Raw genomic sequence first — 19606 nt, 5'->3', positions numbered from 1 at the left:
AAATATAATTTTGATTTGAACAAATTGGTGGATTAACCAGTTAACAGAACAAAAAATTCTTTTAGTAAGTAGCAATTTTGTTAATTAAAAATATTGTAAGGTTTATGCCACATCTTACACTCAGTGTTGGCATGATAAATTTAGTAGGAACTGTAAGGTACTGTACATTTAATAAATAAGAACCACAGACAAGTAGCTATTATATTTTTTATCTTTAATATTGGTCAGTTAGGTACAGGAAAGTCCTTTGTGTCATACCCCATAGCTCAACATAGGAGAGTGTTACATAAAGACAAATACAGAGCCAGACTCAGGTAAACATGACCAATTTATACAAAAAAGGGAAAAGAAATAGTGATTAATTTGCCTTAATGTGAAGCTGTTGTTCTCACGTGTTATAAGGCATTTTAAATATACATGAACAAAAGAAAGAAATGCAGTCCAAAGTGGTTTAAAAATACTGAAAACCATTCGAAAAAGTCCACTTGTGTCTGGTTGCTTGGAATTTGTCTTTATGTGACAAGCCTCCATGTAATTAGCTCTGTTTGGACCACGATACCTAGCAACATTTTGAGGCAAGGCTGATGGGCAACCAGCAGTAATAATCAGGACTGATTTGAAAGAGAATGGCAGAAAAACACACACCGTGACTGCCCACCACCATCTTATAAAGTTTAACAAAACACATAAAAAAATAAAAATAAATACCTTGTTTCAACTGCCTCAAAAGTGACCCAAGTATCACTGTCTTAAATTAAGGGTGTTCACACAACAACACATGGGAAGTCAGCATGCACACAGTAACACACATACAATATGAATGTCTTTATAGAATATGTATCTGTCATCACAGCTTGGTAAAATTACACTTATACACAACAAATGCACAATAACACCTGGAACCGTAATACCAGCCAGTGGAAAAAGGCCCAAATACATTTGAGTTGCCCTTGTCCGGTCAGAAAAACTTCCCCTGGTAGGTTGTGGCGGTGGTATCATCCAATAACAATAGCCTATAGATAAAGATTTCTGATCTCAAACAACTCATAAACACACACACATACAATCGTACACACGTACATTTTCTCTCAGACTTATTACATGTTAATAACATCATGAGAATCGCTGTTAATTCAGTGACTGAATGAATGACTGAATGTGAGATAGTTTTAACTACCTACGCGGCTACGTCGAGAGCAGTAAACCTTACAGAAGTACAAAACACTCCATATCATCCTCAGTTGGCAATTCTGTTGACATAGTTACATTAGGCTATATGTAATCATTGCTTGGCAGCATATAAAAATAAAAGAAGTTGCTCTGGTGCATATTCATAATCATCTGCATGTGAGTTAAATAGTCTCTTTGCAAACAGAGGGAACTGTTTTCGGCACATTTATTTATTTATTTAGTTAGTGAGGCTGGCTCAGTTATTATATATATTTGATTAGTATAAGGGTGTTGCCATATCTATAAACTATTATACTACCAGTAGCAGTTTCTTATTTCTGTATTTTGTAGGCTAGCTTTTAGCAAGCCAGGCTAATGCATATTTGAAATCGCTTGATAAGGTAAAAAAACAAACAAAAAAACAACAACAGTCAAAAATAATTTATCAATTAGTCATTAATACCATATGAGACTCCCAGACCAGAAATCATAATTATGGATTCCTTGTTTACTTGACTGTTGTCCAGCAATGTAAATCCAGTAATATGTTGATCAGTTAACAACATATATGTATTTATTTGGATTTTAACAACAGGTTCATACTACCTATACCACCACAGAGTCTAAACTAATACAACAACCAAGGGCCAATCTTCTATAAGTAAACAGTTAAAATAGGGATAAAGGACAGGTTTTATCCAATGCAGTTTATCAGGAGTGTGATCACTAATCTGAGAACTCCAGTCCTAGTTAAAGATCTGCTGCTGGGCTGATGAGGTTTCAGTACCATGTAAGTTCAAAGTTAGAAGGAAAGTGAAGTTGCAAGCTAGGAGTTGGTTCGATTTTTTCAGCGTTTTAATCTGCTTAGTGACTGTTTCTACTAAAGTGAAGTGTTTTTACCTTTTGCTTTTTAGACTGACGTGGGTGTAAGACGCTCTGCTACACCTGACATCATACTAACTACAAACGGTCCTTGATATCTCATTCCCAGATTAAAACATCTCAGTCAACATCTTTCGCATGATGACGAGTGATCAAGGATAAAAGATTTTAATGCCATTTCAGCTGCAACCATTTCAGGAATCACCATCCTTGCATTTATTCAGTATGAGCTCGAGTCTCCAATCACTTCCTCAAATATCAGGTAATTGCAGAGAAAAACTGCTGAAAGTGAAACCTGTGAAATGGCTACATCTGTAATTTGTAAATGTTGGCAGAAATCCACAGAAATGCCAACATCCCCTTTTAGCACAGTGTAGCAGACCTTAGAAATGCATGATTTCATCCAGGGCTGTGACAGCTCTGCTTTTATGGCCAAAGTCCTAGGAAAGATACAGTATCAGGGCAAGAAAGGGAAAATGGGCAAGAGGAAGAGAAACATAAAGAAAGAGCCGGACTGCGGTCCTGTCCTCTTGTAGATAAGAGGCAGCCTCACAGCCTCTGGGTAAAGTTTTCGGGAAATACTCCTTTAGTGCCATTTTCTTTGTTTTGCTGCCAGTCGTCTTGCTTTACTCCCATCAGCCAGCCTTCATCCTAAGCACACAAACATGCAAGCAATCAGATAACAGTGTCAGTGTTTCTGTGGCACAAAAGCACATGAGTACGCGTTTGAATTTTGAGTTTACCTGTTCTTCGGGGTTGTCAAAAGTCACTACTAGCACCACGTCACCGGCCTTCATCTCCAGTTCATCTGTGTCATTGGCAGCATAATCGTGCATCACTTGGACCTATTGTATATAAATGCTAACGTGAGTTATCGTCGTATAAACAAAATACATTTTACACTTTTAGGTTTTCCCATTTGGTCTCCTGTTTTACCTTGAACAGAAAGCCAGGAGGCATCTCTGCAGATTCTGATGCTACTTCTGTTGATTCTGCTGCTACTGCAGGTGTCTGGACAATAAATACATTTAAAAAAAATGCTTAATTTATGGATACATTATTTAAATAGTAACATTTCACCTTTCACCACATACATGTCCATTAAATCTTATGTTGTTAAAAAGTGAAAAGAAAATCTGATGGCAGAATTTTACTACCTGTCTTTTTCAAACAAAATAACGACCTCATCAGATATATTATTTTGTGACTAATGAGATAGAAGGATGCACTTTGTCTTTTATTGTATAGTTGATTCGTTAAAAGACAAATGTAGTTACCTAAAAAAAACCCATTGCCAAGTATAAGGTTTACAATGTGCATCACTTTGTCTTTCAACTGGTCCTTTAGGAGTAGAAACAGCCGATCATCTGCTCCATGTCATCCTATCTCTAGCATCCTCTTCTTTCACACCAACCCTCTGCAGGTCCTCCTTCACAGCATCCATGAATATTCTCTGAGGTCTTCCTCTTTTCCTTTCTTGGCAGCTCCATCTCCAAAATTCTTCGATATATCCACTATTTCTCCCCTGAACATGTTCAGCCTTGCCTCTTTTACTTTTATTTCCAAACCTCTCAACCTGAACTGTTGCTTTGATACACTAATTTTTAATCCTGTTCACCCAGTAAAAAATCTTAACATCAGCACTGCCAACTCTATCTTAGCCTCTTGTCATTTTGTTGGTGCCACAATCTCCATAAATAACAGAATAAATATAAAATCCAGAAAAGTCAGGGTCGTTTTTGTTACATAAAAAAATGCAGCTCTAAGTTAATTATAGCAATCACTACATATTATAAATTAAACTCTTGCGCTCACCTCCTCTTCCTCCTTTGCGTCTTCTTCCACTACTGGTGCAGCCGGTGCAGTTGGTGTAGCTGGTTCAGCTGCTGCAGCTGCTGCAGAGTCTCCCTGGTAGCAGAGAGAAAGATAAATAACAAGAGAGGTTAAAAGGTGAGACGGATAAAACCTTAAATTAAAGAGGGGCAAAGAATGAAAGAAAGAAGAAACAGACAACACGAGACAAAGACAAGCAGAAAAGCCTAAACAGCAAAGTCCTTGTTATTACAGGCATGCTGCACAGATGCAAGATTAAATACTACTGTACAGTTGCAATAAAGCTTTTGCACAGAATACTATGTGTGTGGATTAGCAGTGACTGGGATTAACTGAGTGTAGAGAAGCAGATGTTGCTATTCTTTTCCTTCCCTCAACAATTTATTTTCAACTTGCCCTCTTTATCACATTTGATGCATCCATGCTTCAGGTCCAGATGCATCCTAAATCTTTCCATGTCAAGATTTCTCCATCTGCCACCTTTTATTCACATGATCTTTTTCTCTCCAGTACCCCATGCTCAAACCTCTTTCTTAAGAGTCGATGCATCCATCATTTTCATCCAGATGCATCTCTATATTTTTTTCTCTCCTTGGTTACCTGACCCGCTTCATTATCCAACACAGCAGCAGCTGGGGGGGCTTCCTCCTCAACTGCGTCTGCTGGAGCCTCATCTGCAGGTGTTTCATAGTCTGTGGCAGGCACCTCTGCGACTGGTTGGCTTTCCTCATCGCCCCAGCCCTCTTGGGCTTCAGCTACGGTGTCATAATCAACCGGCTGGTTTCCATCATCCCCCCATCCCTCTTGAGCTGCAGCCAAAGGGTCATAGCGAACTGGCTGGGTTCCGTCATCCCCCCAGCCCTCTGTAGCAGCTGTGATGGGATCATAGTGGACAGGCTGCGAACCATCATCCCCCCAGGCCTCTGTAGCAGCAGCCACAGGGTCATAGTGCTGTGTGGTCGCTTCTTCTGGGGCACCACTGTCCTCAGGCTGAAGGGCAAGGGTCAGGTTTCAAGGAGTCAGAGGGCACAAGAGATATTTTACCTTCTGGATATTCTAAGGGCTTCATAAATCAAATGGGATCAAGAAGAATTAAAAATAAGAGAAAGCTGGAGATGTTGTATGACCAGTTTAAGACTAATAATAAAAGTAAAGTATTGTTAATGTAGAAAGGGGTTTGATATTTTTTTAAAGTGTAACTAAATTAATTTAGAAGAGGTACATTCATAAGAAAGAAAGGAGGGAGTTTGAAATGTTTAAATACTAACAGGTCATACAAGTGATTTTGAATGTTTTAGCCCTTAATGTAACAACTATCTTTTACTAAATCTTATACTGGCCATATTGATGTAGCCAAAATACTTCTCTGTTTCCAAAGGATGATAGTTTTCACTTTGTCTTTAAAGAACACTGTAAGCATTTGGAAATTGACCAACTGTTGTATTTTGCAAAGGCAAATGTTTTCTATTCTTTCCCGATAAAGGGTTTTAGTTGCTCATCAGGTCTAGACTGCAGGCAAGCAAGTTTTGCACCTGGACTCATGCTACAAAGCCACGCTGATAGAATCTGTACAAACAGACGCTCGGCATTGTCCAGGTGAAATAAGCTAACTGTGTATGACATTGTCTGTCTACCAGCATAAAACCTGTATATATCATTCAGCATTAATGGTCCCGTACATCAGCGGTCCACAACCTTTTTTGCGCCACGGACCAGTTTAATGTCAGACAATATTTTCACGGACCGGCTTTTAAGGTGTCGCGGATAAATACAACAAAATAAAATGATGCGACCAAGACAAAAACTGTGGAATTTTGTAAGTATAATAATAAATTATTATTATTATAATAATAATTGTGTAACTTTATTAGCAGCATCCTCCTGAAATGCACCAACAACATTGAGAGTAACATCCTCCTCTCTGCCCCTTAATGCTCTCTGGTCACTATGGTAACACGGAAATATTTCTTTCAAAATAAGACACACAACTACAACATGGGAAAAGACCCAGGGAAACCGAGTTAATGATAAAAACCCAGAATTTCACACCCGAGCTTCAACTCTCGCGGTACCAAACGACTCACGGACCGGCCCGGGGGTTGGGGACCGCTGCCGTACATGGCATGGAAGTTAACGTGTACCGGTACTGTACCTGTACTAATGTACCACAATCTTTTTTTGTTTGTGTGACTATCATGAAAATTGGGGACATGGCATGTCACATTGTCCAAAGACTGTTAAGCATTTTGAAATCTTGGTTCACAGGACAGTTTTCTAATACGTCTTGGTCTTATTTACGTTCACAGTAGAAGGTGGAGAGATTTGTTGATTTTCTTTAGGCTATATGTTGTTTTAAGACTGACAGCAGTTTTCAGAAATGTTCTTGAGCCCTATATGGGCTCTGCATGGCTTGAGAGCCCCAAAAACATGGCCATTCAATATCGTATTTTAGCACAATCCCTTGTGTATAGAGTATGGAGTGTATTTCTTTTAATGTGTCACATAATGTGTCTTTTTTTGAGAAAATTCTGACAACATTCATATTCTTAAATAGAATAAATAGAATAGAATAGAACAGAACAGAATAGTTCTTTATTGTTATTTTACACTTTTTGGTTTTGGCTTGACTTTTTTTAAAATATTCAATCTTCATTTGGAAACAGGGCTGTACTTAATGTTAAATAAGGGGCTAAAACTCTTGCAAAATGAGAATGGTCTTTTGAAGGGATTTGAACAGCGATAAGTATTATCCTTATCAAAATAATTGGTAATATTTAAAGATAAAAATAAAGAAATGTATCTTAATTGAGCAGAAACAGGACCATGGGAGATCAGAATATGTCATTGCTCACAAGCATTATCATCATAATTACCATAAAGCCCATGAAGATTGATGTGGAAGTACCAACCTTTACAGAAAAGGTTCAGATTAAATCAAAAGACAGATGAGGGTTAAGGAAGGGTGGCAGTAGAAGGCAAAAACATAAAAGCTGTCAGCTTTTTCCCATCAGAAGATAGATGTTGGATCTTCTGTGTGTGGTTAGCAAGCATGGTTTCTAATCCAAGGCTATGTTCAGATGGAGAAAGAGGAAGGAAGCTTTGTAAGAGTAGACATGTCAGTCCTTTCTGAGCCATCACTGCTTTGCCTCAGCCTCAAATATAGCAAAACTCCATGATTGTTGAGACACGTCTCTCTTACAGCGAGAGGGACGAACAAAAACGTAGGTTAATGGTCAAAAGGCCAAGCTACGAAAAAAGGCTTTGTGAAGTTGCCCAGTAGCTCTTGTTAGTTTACCAGACTCGTTTGTATAACACAATCCACAGCAAGCGTGAGCAACTTCACTAAACTTTGAGAACACAAAAGATCCCTGTGTGTCACATGAACCATGAAAATAACATGTAAAGGCTACATGTTCTATCAGTTTGACATGTGAACATACAGGTACAGCATGTGAAGGGAAACAGAAAGGAAATAAGTCAATTCAGTTGCAAATGATTTCAAACCACAGAAAATATTTTTCACTATTAATATTATGTTTCACTTTTACATTAGAATTTACCATAAAACACTGGGTACACTGGGGCTTTTAAAGGTCAGTGGTGTTTTCAGGAGGCAAAAGAAAAAGAGTGATTTTAATTGTGGACTGCACACAAGACACTAATTATATGGACTCAGTATGTATAACTGTATGAAATGTCAACTTGGAACTGAATTGACTCAAACTCATTCACAAGCTCCATTTGTGCTGTTCAACAATATCTTCAGTGTCTATCAAATCACGCACTGCAGACACAAAGACAATGCACAAACAGATTTGGGACAGACAAATGAAAGAGGTCAGTGTATTGAAAAGCTTGCTAAACAGAAAAGCTGTAATAGAAAAGGCATAATAGGAGCGGGGCTTCTATAATGTATGACTGTTATTAAACTGATGGTTACTAGAAAAAAATAGAAATAAGTATTGATGAAGATGATGATAATTAGATTTTTTGCTAATTACTGTTGCACATTTTTTTTTAGCATCAGTATAGATGGCTTACCCATGAGTCCCAGTTTGCAGGCTGTGGAAAACAAAGGAAGTAATAAATACGAAGAGCAGAATACTTTACAGTGTTGTTGCTTTTGCCTTTTACATTCAATAAGACACGCCCCATGCTCTAGAGCTACAAGCCCATAGCATAAGATCTCCAGCAGAACAACTGTACAAGCACTATGTGGTAAAGTATTAACTGATGTGTGAAGTCTGAAGGGGTAGATTTGTTAAATATATTAGTATATTATTTAATTGTGTTAAAAACTAACAACACTCTCAGACCAATGGATAACAATGTCACTTGGAACAGAGGACAATATTTTAACATTAAGATTTGGCAGCCTGTAAAACTAAGTCATAGAGCATAGCAAGAGCATTAGGGAATCCACAGTTAGGTCCACAATTACATTTTTTGTAATTTTGCCTCAGTATACAAATATAGGCAATATGATTAAAATTAAAATGATAATTGACGTGTTAACTTTTAGCTTTAACTCAAGCATCTTAAAAAAAGCCTTCTGTTAATTGATTATGAATTATAGCCTTGGCATTGTAGGGCCCCCCAACCAGCAATAGCAGATGGCTTCCCCTCTGAGCCTGGTTCTGCTCAGATTTCTTCCTGTTGAAAGGGAGTTTTTCTTTCCCACTGTCTCCTTGCTTGCTCATATGGGGTCATCTGATTTTGGGGGTTTTCTCTCTTATATTGGAGGTTCTTTAAAAAATATATATACATACATATAAAGGGATTAAGGAAAATATTAAGATAAAAGATTTTATCTCTCATTTGAGGCAATAACTCTTGTGATTTGGGGCTATACGCATGAACTTGAACAGAATTGAACTAAAGTGAATATTATACTACCACTAGTATAATGATTAATGAATATATAGTCAAACTATAACTGCGCTCTATGTACTTCTGTGCACTTCACAGGAGCATTTCTGATATTAATTATCAGTGATTCGTAGCTTTTCACCAGATCAATATTTTTACTGTACTGTAGTTTTGGTTTGCTCATCATGTACTTTCGTGAAAAAATATCTTTTGGCATGTTGGATGTTTAACGTTTTCACAAACTAACTGTAACTCTGCTAATTTTAGTTTAATTATACATTATGTGTACTTTAAAACCAAAACAATTAACTGAAATGGGTTAAAAAGCTCTATACACTGGGCTTCAGAGTGGGGAATTTAAAATGTATGGGTTTGTCATTGCAAGCTTCCTGTCTTTCAAGCTATGTAAATCACAAGTAATGGCATGTAGTAACTTTGATCAATACCATGCATAGTATAAGCCAAACAAAAATAGATCATTTAAGTATTTGAAAGAATAAAAGCAACTTCCCAGTAACATGAGGAACGTTTAGGTTATTGAAAATTTGTACAGTCTTGGGGACCAAGAAAGAACAGCAAAGCAGGGCTGTAGTCTGCAGTTCATGCCATGAGTGATCCATGGAAAGTGCTAAAGCAGGAAGAAGTGTACACTAGAGGCAGGTGTCTACAGGTCATCATGCCTTCATCTAACTCTTTTTTGGTATTTTGGAAAGAAGCAGAGCAGGCAACACTTCAAACTATGCCACGCTTACCAAGTGATTTCAATTTCTATTCAGACCTATCAAGCTTATTTCAGCATATTTAAAGTGAACCAACCACACTGGCAATGGCAGATGTTGTTGGCTAATCCTTCATTGGACATCTCATTCTTTAACTCAGTTCATTTGGAATTAAATATCATGAAATGAACTTAAATTCTGTCTGAATAGAAACTAAAACCTCTTGTGAAGACTGACATATCTTAAAAGAGAGAGGGTCTCTAGGATCTTTATCTTCATGCCGTGAATCATCCACCTGTGTGACCGTGGAGGCTTTGGTTGCTGCACTGAAAGAATCCAGGTCCATGTCCAACAGGTTGCTCACTGCAGGACTGTCAAACTGATAACAACAGGAACAGGAGGGCTCATTGGCTAATTGGGCACAACAGTGGGAGGGGGGGATAAGGACAGAATTGAAAAGACAGAATAGAATAGAATAGAATAGAATAGAATAGAATAGAATAGAATAGAAGAAATTAGAGGAGGGGCAGATCAGAAACGGGTGTTCTGACCTGCACAGAAAAGGGGAAAGCTAAAGGGTTCATCGACAGCAGCTGCTCACTGACCTCTGTAGGGGAGGTGACGTTGATATCAGGAGTAGCTGCAGCATCAAAAAGGTTGATGATATTCTCTGTTTTTAGCTCTTTAGATGGTGTCACCTTGGGTGGAGGAGGCACTGCTGGTCTGAGCTAGAATATAGAAAAAAGGCAGTAATTAATTCCTTCAACTAGACAAATCAATTGGACTTTGCTGTTATGAATGCAAAATTCATATTATGCAGTTCAATTTTGTCGGAATGTGCAAATTATATTTTGTATTCATTTGTTTTGAAGTACATGCCAGATGAATCAACATAAATAATTTCTACGATAGTCTCACAAAAACTTTACCATGAAGCCGTGAATGTGTTTACATATACGATAATAGCCTAAACTGGGGTTCTATTGCCGATCACAAAGAGTTGACCTGAATTTAAAAACAAATGAAAAAAAATGTTTTGAAAAAACAAACAAACAAATAAACCACTTACAGCCCAAAATCCACAGGTATGGCAACCCTCGGTGTAAGTGATGATGGCTCCCCAGAAACTAAAACACTAAATGATCCTCTGTGTATTCTGAACAAAGAGAAAACATCACTGTGTGTGTGTGAGACACTGTTTGTCTACCTTGGATGGGGATTTGGGGATCGGGGGTGGTCCTCCTGGCCTGAGAGTGTGGTTAGATGCCTCTTTACCGCTGAGTAAACAAGATAGAGAGAAAGAGGGAGAAGAAAAGAAAACAAATTACAGAGAAAGCAATGAAGACGGCAAAAGATATGAGATAAAAGCGCCGAGGTTAAAGAAGCAGCTAAATGCTAAAACACAAGATTGTAAGAAGGGTTACAAGACATGCACTGCAAGATTTCAAGCTGAAAGTGTTAGAAAAGCTGTCATGCAAGAAAAGTGAGTCCCCTTTCATGGTTTCAAGTCCTCTCCTCTCATGCAAGCAGGCTTTGTTTGTGCCTCCAGTAAATCGTCACAAGCGAGCAGTGATAGAGGCAACTCCTGTTACAGAGAAGATGCTCTAAAGTGGATAAAAGCTGCTCCAGAGCTGCAGATATTAAAAAAACGTTGACATATACCTGTAACTTAAAGCTGCAACAGGTGATTTTGTACACTGGCTGTTTTAGATGGCAGTGAGAGGTACGTTTTGGAATGTCAAACACATCAAGGAATTTGGTGTTTAGGATTCAGGGAAAGACAACAATTCTGGAGCTCCAGAACTCCAGGGTCCCCCCTAAGATCCAGGCTTATTTTGTCTCAGCATCTCTGAATATGTATGCTAAGTCATTTTACCACAGACAGAAGCTGCAGCTCCACTGATGTGTGTTCACTTATGGATCCTACAAAGACAATGCATGTTTATATATCTACAATTTAGTCATTTTAATCTTCTCTAATTTATTTTGGTCCATAGTTTTTATGATGGACCTTTGCTCTATTGTTGGATTTCAGTTCCTTGGTTTCCACTTGGCTTGAAAACATTGAACACTACTGACTAATGCAGGACCGACTGAAAATTCACCTTCTACCTTATGGTGAAAGACAGCATAACTGTTGCTAACAGTGACAGTCTTGCGTGGCGCAGCATATAAGAAACACAGGTCTACTCAACTCTATCTGCAGCTCTGAGCACGAAACTTTCCGATCCAAAAGTACTTCTTTGAAATCACTTGCACAAATCAAGCATCCAGTCCTCTGAAAACTCCCAAGTCTGCAGACTGACTAACATACACGCTAGCTCAACAGACAGGTCAGTTGGACAGACAGACAACAGTTGTTTCATCATTGTTACCCCAGCTGCTTCCAGTTACCTCCTATTTGCTCCTGATGATGAGGCGCCGCAGATACCTGTCTTGCTGAAAGGGGGGGTGGGGGATTCAGGGGTAGCTCTAAGTTAATCCATTGCTGTTTTTGATATGTGGTGTAATAATCTAAAAGATTCACAGTGATAGATTATTGCACCACTTCAGACATGCATCATAAATTAGTGATGCAATAGAGAGATCAGCCTTCAACATAAATCAGTTAAGATCATACATTACTCTAAAATATTTATCCCTTACAAGCACTCATAGAAACGTCTTCTATTTGCTGTTAATGTTAATCAAAAAATGAGGTATTTTTGGAACCTGCAGGATTTACAAATGAAAATAAAACTCTGCTCATAAACAGTGTGGACAAAAAAAGATGTATAAATAACCTCCCCACTTCATTTATGCATCAAAAACAATGGCTTTGCGCTCTTCCTAAGGTAAACTAGTTTATGAGGCTCAGCATTCTGAAATCACTGTCAGGATTTTTTTTTCAAGCAGCTGTTTCAGGTAATCTGAAATGTTTCCAGTACCTCAGGTGTGTAAAACCCAATTTTATCAAAATAAAATTTGATTAAAATTAGTGCTGTCAGCGTTAATCTCGTTAAAATGACGTTAACGCCATAACTGCATTAACGCGGCAAATCTCCGTTAGCGAGTTAGTTATGGCGTTAACGTCATTTTAACAAGATTAACGCAGACAGCCCTAATTAAAATAGAAAAATAAAATGATATCTGTTTAATTCCACAGATCCCTCCTAAAGCTTAACCTCTTATGTAAAAAGAATATGAAACAAGCAGTTTCCAAGTACCTGAGAGGATTTAAATGACGGCTCATTGCTCACTAACCTAGTTGTGTCTGTTTCCTCCAGTTTCTCCAGGGTGTCATACATATCCTGATCCAACTGTAGAGACAGAAAGATGGTGTGTAAGATAAACATTTTTATATCATGTATTTATTTATTTAATTAATATTAAATTTCCTTTGCCACCTTCTTTGATTTATATTTTACACTGCAAAGGCACCCTCCTAATAGATATTGTTATCCATGTATTGTAAAGTGTGTTTGCTACAGTTTGTTTCCATCGTCGGGTCCAAACAAATTACTTAGAAACTTTTCTCTTTCAAGGGAAAAAACAGAAATACATTAAAACACACTTTGCACTAGGTGATAAACAAGGAAGGTTAGATCAGATTTTATATTCAGCTGCAGGCCCTGCTGACATAGTCGATGGCCTCGTCTGGCCTGAACTGTTATCTGATATACTGCATCCATTTCTCTCGTCTAATCTTTATCTAAATCCATCACTGCTAGAGGCTTATAGAAGACTCCTACCCGACTCATTTCTTTGTGAAACTTCTCCTCAAAACCAGCCAAACTCTGGAAGGTGCTGACATAAAACCCAACACGACTAGAAAGGGCAGAGAAGAGAGAGACAGCACTGACTGCATTAACAGCTTGACTTCATTTAATATGCCTATAAGCACAGAAGAAAGTGAAATGCACTGATCCATTTAGGAAAAATCAAAAACACATATTCCCTACCTGTTCCAAAGTGACGGCAACTCTTCTTGCAAGTCAGCATTAATCTCCTCAAACACCTTCTGGGCCCTTTCTAGCTCCTCCTCAGCCTGAAATTAATGAATTAGAGTATGTTTGCAAGTGTGTTAGATGTTCTGCTAATGAATTAAATACATTGTGTGTGTGTGTGTGTGTGTGTGTGTGTGTGTGTGTGTGTGTGTGTGTGTGTGTGTGTGTGTGTGTGTGTGTGTGTGTGTGTGTATGCACAACATCTCTTCCACCACTGATTGTGCTTAATATGATTTGTTCTTTTTGATGTTCTCATTTTCAATTTGCCCTCATTAGATTATCAACAGAGAGGACAGACAAACACAGGGATCATCTCTAGAAAGGCTTCCTGAAACTAGCTCATACTGACTTCTTTGTTATGGTAACATATATTTTACTGCTGGGTTACCAGAAAACTCCTTACAATTGTAGAATAAGGTAAATATGTACCTGGCTCCTGGAAAGACTGCTTTGGGCAACGTTGTGTGCAGACAGGATACCCTGAGCCCATCCTGGAGTGGCCCTTTCCAACAAGGATGAGGGCTACAAAACAAACATATATATTTTTTAGGTTTCTTACATGTTGATTCACCTAAATAATGAACTGAAAAACAAAATAATTGTTGAATTTTGCATCTGAGTGATTACAAACACCGCAGCGCATTTGTTTTACCTTAGTAATTTTAATGCCCCCGTCCTTTTTCTTGGTTTTGTGTGTCACGGCATAGTTATGCCTGGCACTGTCGTAATCTACCAGCTTCCTGTCCCTTTTAGCTATACGAGTCTGAATAAAAAGAAAAAAAAATGTATTATTCACTTTCTTCATTTATATCGAAATGCTCAGTATTCATACAACATGCTTTCCAGCAAGGTCACAATAGATAAAAGAGACGCTCACTGCCACTGGATTAACATTTAAGACCACCGATTTTTTGTTGAGGTCACGACCTCTTAACTTACCTTAATATCAGGGAACTGGCCCAGGTAAGTATCCATGGAGATGAGAGCATGATCAACCAGCTTCTGGTGGTAATCAGTCCAAAGCACATCACAATCCTGCAAGATGAAGGAATGTACAGAAGCAGGCACAAGACAGACTGTTTAACATTATACGAGACAAATCTCCTGCAGAGCACATTTTATATTGGAGTAGCATGCAATGTGAATATATTTCTCCTTTACTTTGTAACTTGTTTCAGGAGCTCTGTCGCATCATTTTGACTTGTGGTCTTCACTAAGGCAAAAGCCTTTTAGCTAATTGCAATGACTTCTTGCTATTTGTGGCTAATCAAAAATGACCTCAAGAATACAATTAGAGGACATTTTAAGGATCTCTGCAACATTTTTCACCAGACGTGGTTCTACGACATTCAGCATAATATAAAGTCTGCAGCAGTACAGTTTTTCATGCTGTGGGACTATAATTGCTTGCAGAGATGGACAGCCTGAATATTTCAGAAGAGCGGTTATTCTATTATTTTCTAATCAGCTTGGAGGACTCGTGTAGTTGAAACCATTTATAACACAGGATTGGCGAACATCCTTCCGTTTACCTCATGACGACCAGACTTGTAACACTCAGCACTAAGTGGGCACACATACTCGAAGGCAAGAAAAGTATAACCCCTGTATCACACAACTTTCAGGATGTCTAAGCGCACACATCCTGTACACACATATAACCTACTCACTTAATATGGCTTTTAAAGAAATAGTAAAAAGTATTTCTCACCTCCACAATGGAGTCCACTTCATTCTTGCCGTACCAGTCTTGCTCATACATGTCAGCTAGACATGCTTGAAGGTTCTTAGAGGACTCATGCATGGCTAAGGACAAGCATACATCCTCTACATTAGCTTATATTAGTGTGTATTCATACGCCAATGAAAGTGTGTTTCTGTGTGTTTGTGTCTCTGGATTGACTTGTGTGTTCATGCCTGTCACCTTTCACAGCCTCGAGGTATGCTCTTAAATCCCTCTGGAGTTTGCTGCCTTCAGCCTGAGGACGAAACACTAAATATGAGCCTCATCAAAAAACGCCAATCGTGTATTATATGCTGTGGATTCAGACTCAATGCAGGCTACAGTTTATCCTATTTTAGGCCATACTATTGTTGATATCTAGAAAATGTTTAATTATGACTCCATGAGTCACTGAACTGCACTCTTACATATTGTTTGTTGAAGTTGATTACTCCCTCTTCAAAAGCGACATCTTTGGTCTCGTCTGCTTTGCCAAGTTTCTGCAGAACCTGTCATACAAATAATGATTGAAAACATCAGATCGTACAACTGATTCCCAGCAGCTTTCTGTTTTGCCATCAAAAATCAATAGTATGTCTTTGCATTTGGTTAGAAACATGAAGTGACGATGTAAAACAGAAACATACACACACATGGCAAGTCTTTTTTTTTTTTTTTATATATTTGCCATATTGATGGGACAAAATCTCTATACACAGTCTAATTTCCCCCTTCGGTAACATTCACACAGACATAGTATGCATGTAGGGAGGCACCCGTATCTGCTTTCTGTCTATCTTTAGCCTTACAGCAGGCTTTATAATACCTTTAGCTGGACAAATAGCGCCCCCTCCCAAATATTGAGCGCAAAGTGCAGGTGTTTAAAAGCGTAGTCTGTGGCCTCCTCTACCACCTATAGTCCACATATTGCAGCATGGTCGTTTAATAATGGCCTCAGAACGTATGAGATGATGCCCCTTACTGAGTAACATCACTCATCTGCCAGTTTAGATAGAAGCCTTCAAATACCAGACACATCAGGCTAGATCATGAGCGGGCCTACACCATATCTGACTGCAGTACGTGTCCGCTGTGTGACAGTGTTTTAAAGCAGGGGAGCAGCCTATTTCAAGTAAACAGCTTCTTCCTTAAATACAGCAAACTCCACGCTTATTTGATGATGTCGTGATGCGACACTGCGCCTCTGTGGAGGATGCGGCATTACTGCTTCGTGGCGTGAGGGCCGGAGATATAAATTTACCACACAGCAACGCGTAAGGGAGACACGCTTACCTTTTCTTGCGCTCTGGTTAGTTTTTTCTGCACGTTACTGGCCACTTTCCCTGCAGTGAGCCCCTTCCCCAAATTCAGCTCAGCCATCTTGTAGCGTAGATCAGTCTTTGGATGCGGGAGGGAAGGGAATAAAAGCAATAACGATCGGAGGGACCGCTACGGTTACTGTTGAGGCAAATGCATCAATGTCCAGTTGAGAAACAACGAGGACAGGTGTAGTTGTGTGAGGTTATGATGTACCTGTGGGAAAATATGTGTGCAGAAAGCTAGCTTGTAGTCTCTAATATTGCACTGCTGTGTGTGCGCGTCCCTGACAGGAGAGGAGGAGGAGGATGCTGTGAGAGATGATCTTAAAGGCACAGATGCTGCGCGTCCACACGGGGACATTTTAAAACATCATTAGACAATAAAATAACCGCCGACACGCGGAATGTGAAGAAAAATGACGTGTTTTTGAATTGACAGCCAGAAAGGTTCTTTAGCAAACGTTTTTAATTTCATTTCTATCTGTAATTTGACTTTTTAAATACGTGACCCGAAGTCAGGTCTTGAGATCATCAATGTCTTCGCTTTGCGAGAATTAAACATTCAGCAAAACTTTCATAACTTCCAGCAAACTGGCGATAAACAAGAGGGCTACCTTTGAGCATGCGCGGTTTTATTAACGCGTCAAAACTCGTCCGTCCAGCTCCGCTAATATATCGTTACGTAATAGGTAACATGAGAGGCTGGTTTTACTAAGGAGCAGCTGTGCGTAAACTGACCCGAGGAGTAAACATTTGTAACTCACTATTATAATCATTCATTTAAAAATTATTCTTGTTAATATTTTAATGATGTGTTTGGTTTCAAATGGAATGGAGTCAAACTATAGAGCAGAAGTATTTATATGTTTCAGTTTAAAACGCAACTACAAGGATCTTCTCCACGCACATTCACGGATGATTAAACGAAGTTAATCCCAAATCAATATCATCTGACAATAACGCAAACAACCGTGGACTACATCAGGTTTTATCTGGTTCAGATGCGTGGCTCCCGTCTCCGACACGATGATGATTTCTCTCCGGGAGGGGGCACCATCAGCACGCTACATACATCCACATAAGACCACTAGAAGCAAGGTCTTTCACGCTTAGCTCTCTGATTTTGACAAAAGGCTGCTAAAATCAAGGCAAAGGCCTGATACTGTGTAAATCTAGCCACTTTCACGAAGACGGGCAACTCAAAATATTATTCTTGGTATATTTAGAATAATCCGAGCATAGTACCAGTTGGCAAACTTTATTAAAATATTCCTGCGGTACACTTATAGCTTAGAAAAAAAAATCTAATTTATTTATTTAAAAAAAAAGACAAAAAAGAAAGACAAAAAACAAACAAACCACCCATTAGAAAGTGCAACCCTTTATTTACACTGGTTGTTGGTGCCGGCTCGGAGCTCTCCGAGGTTCTGAACTGACACTATATTTTTTGCTGAAGGAGCTCACAGGCAGCAGAGCAAACATGAAAGGCTATTGAAATAGTAGGCCGGCACTTGTGTTTTCTCTACCATTACACTAGATGTAATTATATCTTGGTTGCATAATGTAGCATGAGAGCCCGCTTAAGGAGAAATCCTACTTACACATGACAAGAAAAATGGTTTAGTGTGTGGAAGCAGCTGTTCCAGAGGGAGCGATTATACAGTTTAATTTCATATTGCATGTAATGATATACCAGGCAAAAAGAAATTTAAAAAAAAAGAGAAAAAATGGAGAGAGAGAGAGAGAGAGAGAGAGAGAAAATGTGCCCTTTTGTCCCTCCTTTGCATCAAACTGCTTTACAGTAAATGTCTCCTTCTTTCCTTCTCTCTCACTTTCTCCTCCTCCTCTTCCCTTTCCCCCCTCCCATCACTCCATCTCCCGGGCTCTTTATCCCCGACAATAACAACATTTGGCCACGAGTCACCAAACCCATTCGTTCACGTATAATCACAGGAATAGAGCACCCATCCACCTCCCCCCCTCTCGTGCTGCGGGAATGGTTCAATCCGCTGAGAGTGAGAAAGACGGGGAGCACAAAGGAAGCAGCGCGCATACTGTTCGTTTAGGAGGGAGATAATTGGGTGCGTGATGTAAACATGGAATTAAAAAAACCGTAAGAGTGCATTTATTTTTCACAATGCGCTGATCCATTATCGGTGTTTAATATTACATGAGGCTCTGGCTATGAACCACGTATCTGTCTGGACAAGGGAAGACAGGCAGCAAGTGAGAAATTGAAGCCAAGAGTGGAGGAGAGGAAAGAGGAGTTGAGCATTCTTTCATCTTCGCTTCAGGGTTTTATCTGGAGTTTCTCGCTGGCTTTGGACCGAACCCGCTTCATTAAGACGTGATGTCGGGTTTTTAAGCTGACCACACCGTCAAGAACAGATTTCTTCTTCTTCTTCTTTTCACATGCTTCCCCCCTTTTGAATATAGAATGACAAAAGGAAAACACGCCAATATGTTGCATTTCTGAGGTGAGTGAGTTTTCTTTGTTCAGTACAAAATGCAGTTATTTTATTTTATCATACCACATTGATTTTTTTATGGAACCACAGAGTGCCACAAGATTAACAGTAATAAGAATAAATACATAAATAACATGCAGCACCTTACCAATAGTGTAATTAAAGAACCCTCCATGTTTCCAAATGTTAAAGCGGTTCCAACAGCCAATTGTGTAGCCCACGGCATTGTGCCAATCAGTGTAATTGCTTTTGAAAATTAGACACAGGGAGGACCCTCAGCTCAAGCTATTGTTTTCCCTCTATTGTATTCAAACCGCTGCTTAAGGGAACATTTAGTGCTCTTACACAAAACACGAGCTCTTCGAGGCTACTCAAAGGTCGCATATCAGTGACAGCCATGTGAATCCTTCATGATGTGTGGGAATTAGTAACGTGAAAGCTTGAACTCTGTTTTTAACTGCAGTGTGCATAACTGGATTGGACAGAATGTAAACACGAGGAGCACAATTGATCGGAAGGGTCGATGGAAGTCACGTGCGTTCACATTCTATCTATCTATCTATCTATCTATCTATCTATCTATCTATCTATCTATCTATCTATCTATCTATCTATCTATCTATCTATCTATCTATCT

At 39.0% G+C, this 19606-nt stretch overlaps 2 protein-coding genes across 7 annotated transcripts in view; one reads left to right on the top strand and one right to left on the bottom strand.

Moving 5' to 3' along the window:
* Positions 1-197: 197 nt before the first annotated feature.
* LOC102297556 (myc box-dependent-interacting protein 1) lies at positions 198-16832 on the bottom strand. 5 transcript variants are annotated; one of them, XM_042219156.1, is made up of 20 exons: positions 16476-16832; positions 15611-15691; positions 15384-15438; positions 15171-15265; positions 14399-14494; positions 14112-14222; positions 13889-13981; positions 13415-13500; positions 13205-13280; positions 12717-12772; positions 11868-11912; positions 10681-10750; positions 10079-10201; positions 9769-9852; positions 7927-7947; positions 4486-4875; positions 3868-3960; positions 2989-3063; positions 2796-2897; positions 198-2703 (listed from the first exon to the last, which is right to left on the bottom strand). In XM_042219156.1, the coding sequence occupies exons 1-20, from the start codon at positions 16560-16562 to the stop codon at positions 2602-2604; spliced, it is 1941 nt and encodes a 646-aa protein (XP_042075090.1). In that variant the 5' UTR covers positions 16563-16832; the 3' UTR covers positions 198-2601. The 5 variants fall into 5 exon arrangements, with proteins under 5 accessions (XP_042075090.1, XP_042075091.1, XP_042075092.1 ...); XM_042219157.1 differs by lacking the exon at positions 11868-11912 and having other exon boundaries at positions 16476-16831; XM_042219158.1 differs by lacking the exon at positions 9769-9852 and having other exon boundaries at positions 16476-16829.
* Positions 16833-18396: 1564 nt separating this feature from the next.
* tmem198a (transmembrane protein 198a) overlaps positions 18397-19606 on the top strand; it is a 39162-nt gene continuing 37952 nt past the window's right edge. The window contains exons 1-2 of one of the 2 annotated variants that reach the window (XM_005918348.3): positions 18397-18978; positions 19433-19503. The gene's annotated coding sequence lies outside the window, so the exon portion shown is untranslated. The remainder of the gene's footprint in view (positions 18979-19432; positions 19504-19606) is intronic. The other variant, XM_005918347.3, reaches the window with a different exon arrangement.

The sequence above is a fragment of the Haplochromis burtoni genome, unplaced genomic scaffold, assembly GCF_018398535.1.
Source record: "Haplochromis burtoni strain Fernald_Lab_line unplaced genomic scaffold, NCSU_Asbu1 Contig_29, whole genome shotgun sequence".
In the NCBI taxonomy this organism is placed as follows: domain Eukaryota; kingdom Metazoa; phylum Chordata; class Actinopteri; order Cichliformes; family Cichlidae; genus Haplochromis; species Haplochromis burtoni.
This window is presented reverse-complemented; position numbering and strand designations above follow the sequence as displayed.

Coding starts and splice junctions, on each gene's coding strand:
- LOC102297556 (XM_042219156.1), bottom strand. CDS start 16,562: ATGGCTGAGCTGAATTTGGGGAAGGGGCTCACTGCAGGGAAAGTGGCC. Junction 13,281..13,414: donor TTGCCGTCACTTTGGAACAG/GTAGGGAATATG, acceptor TGCCCTTTCTAG/TCGTGTTGGGTTTTATGTCA. Junction 3,961..4,485: donor TGGATAATGAAGCGGGTCAG/GTAACCAAGGAG, acceptor CTCTGCTACCAG/GGAGACTCTGCAGCAGCTGC.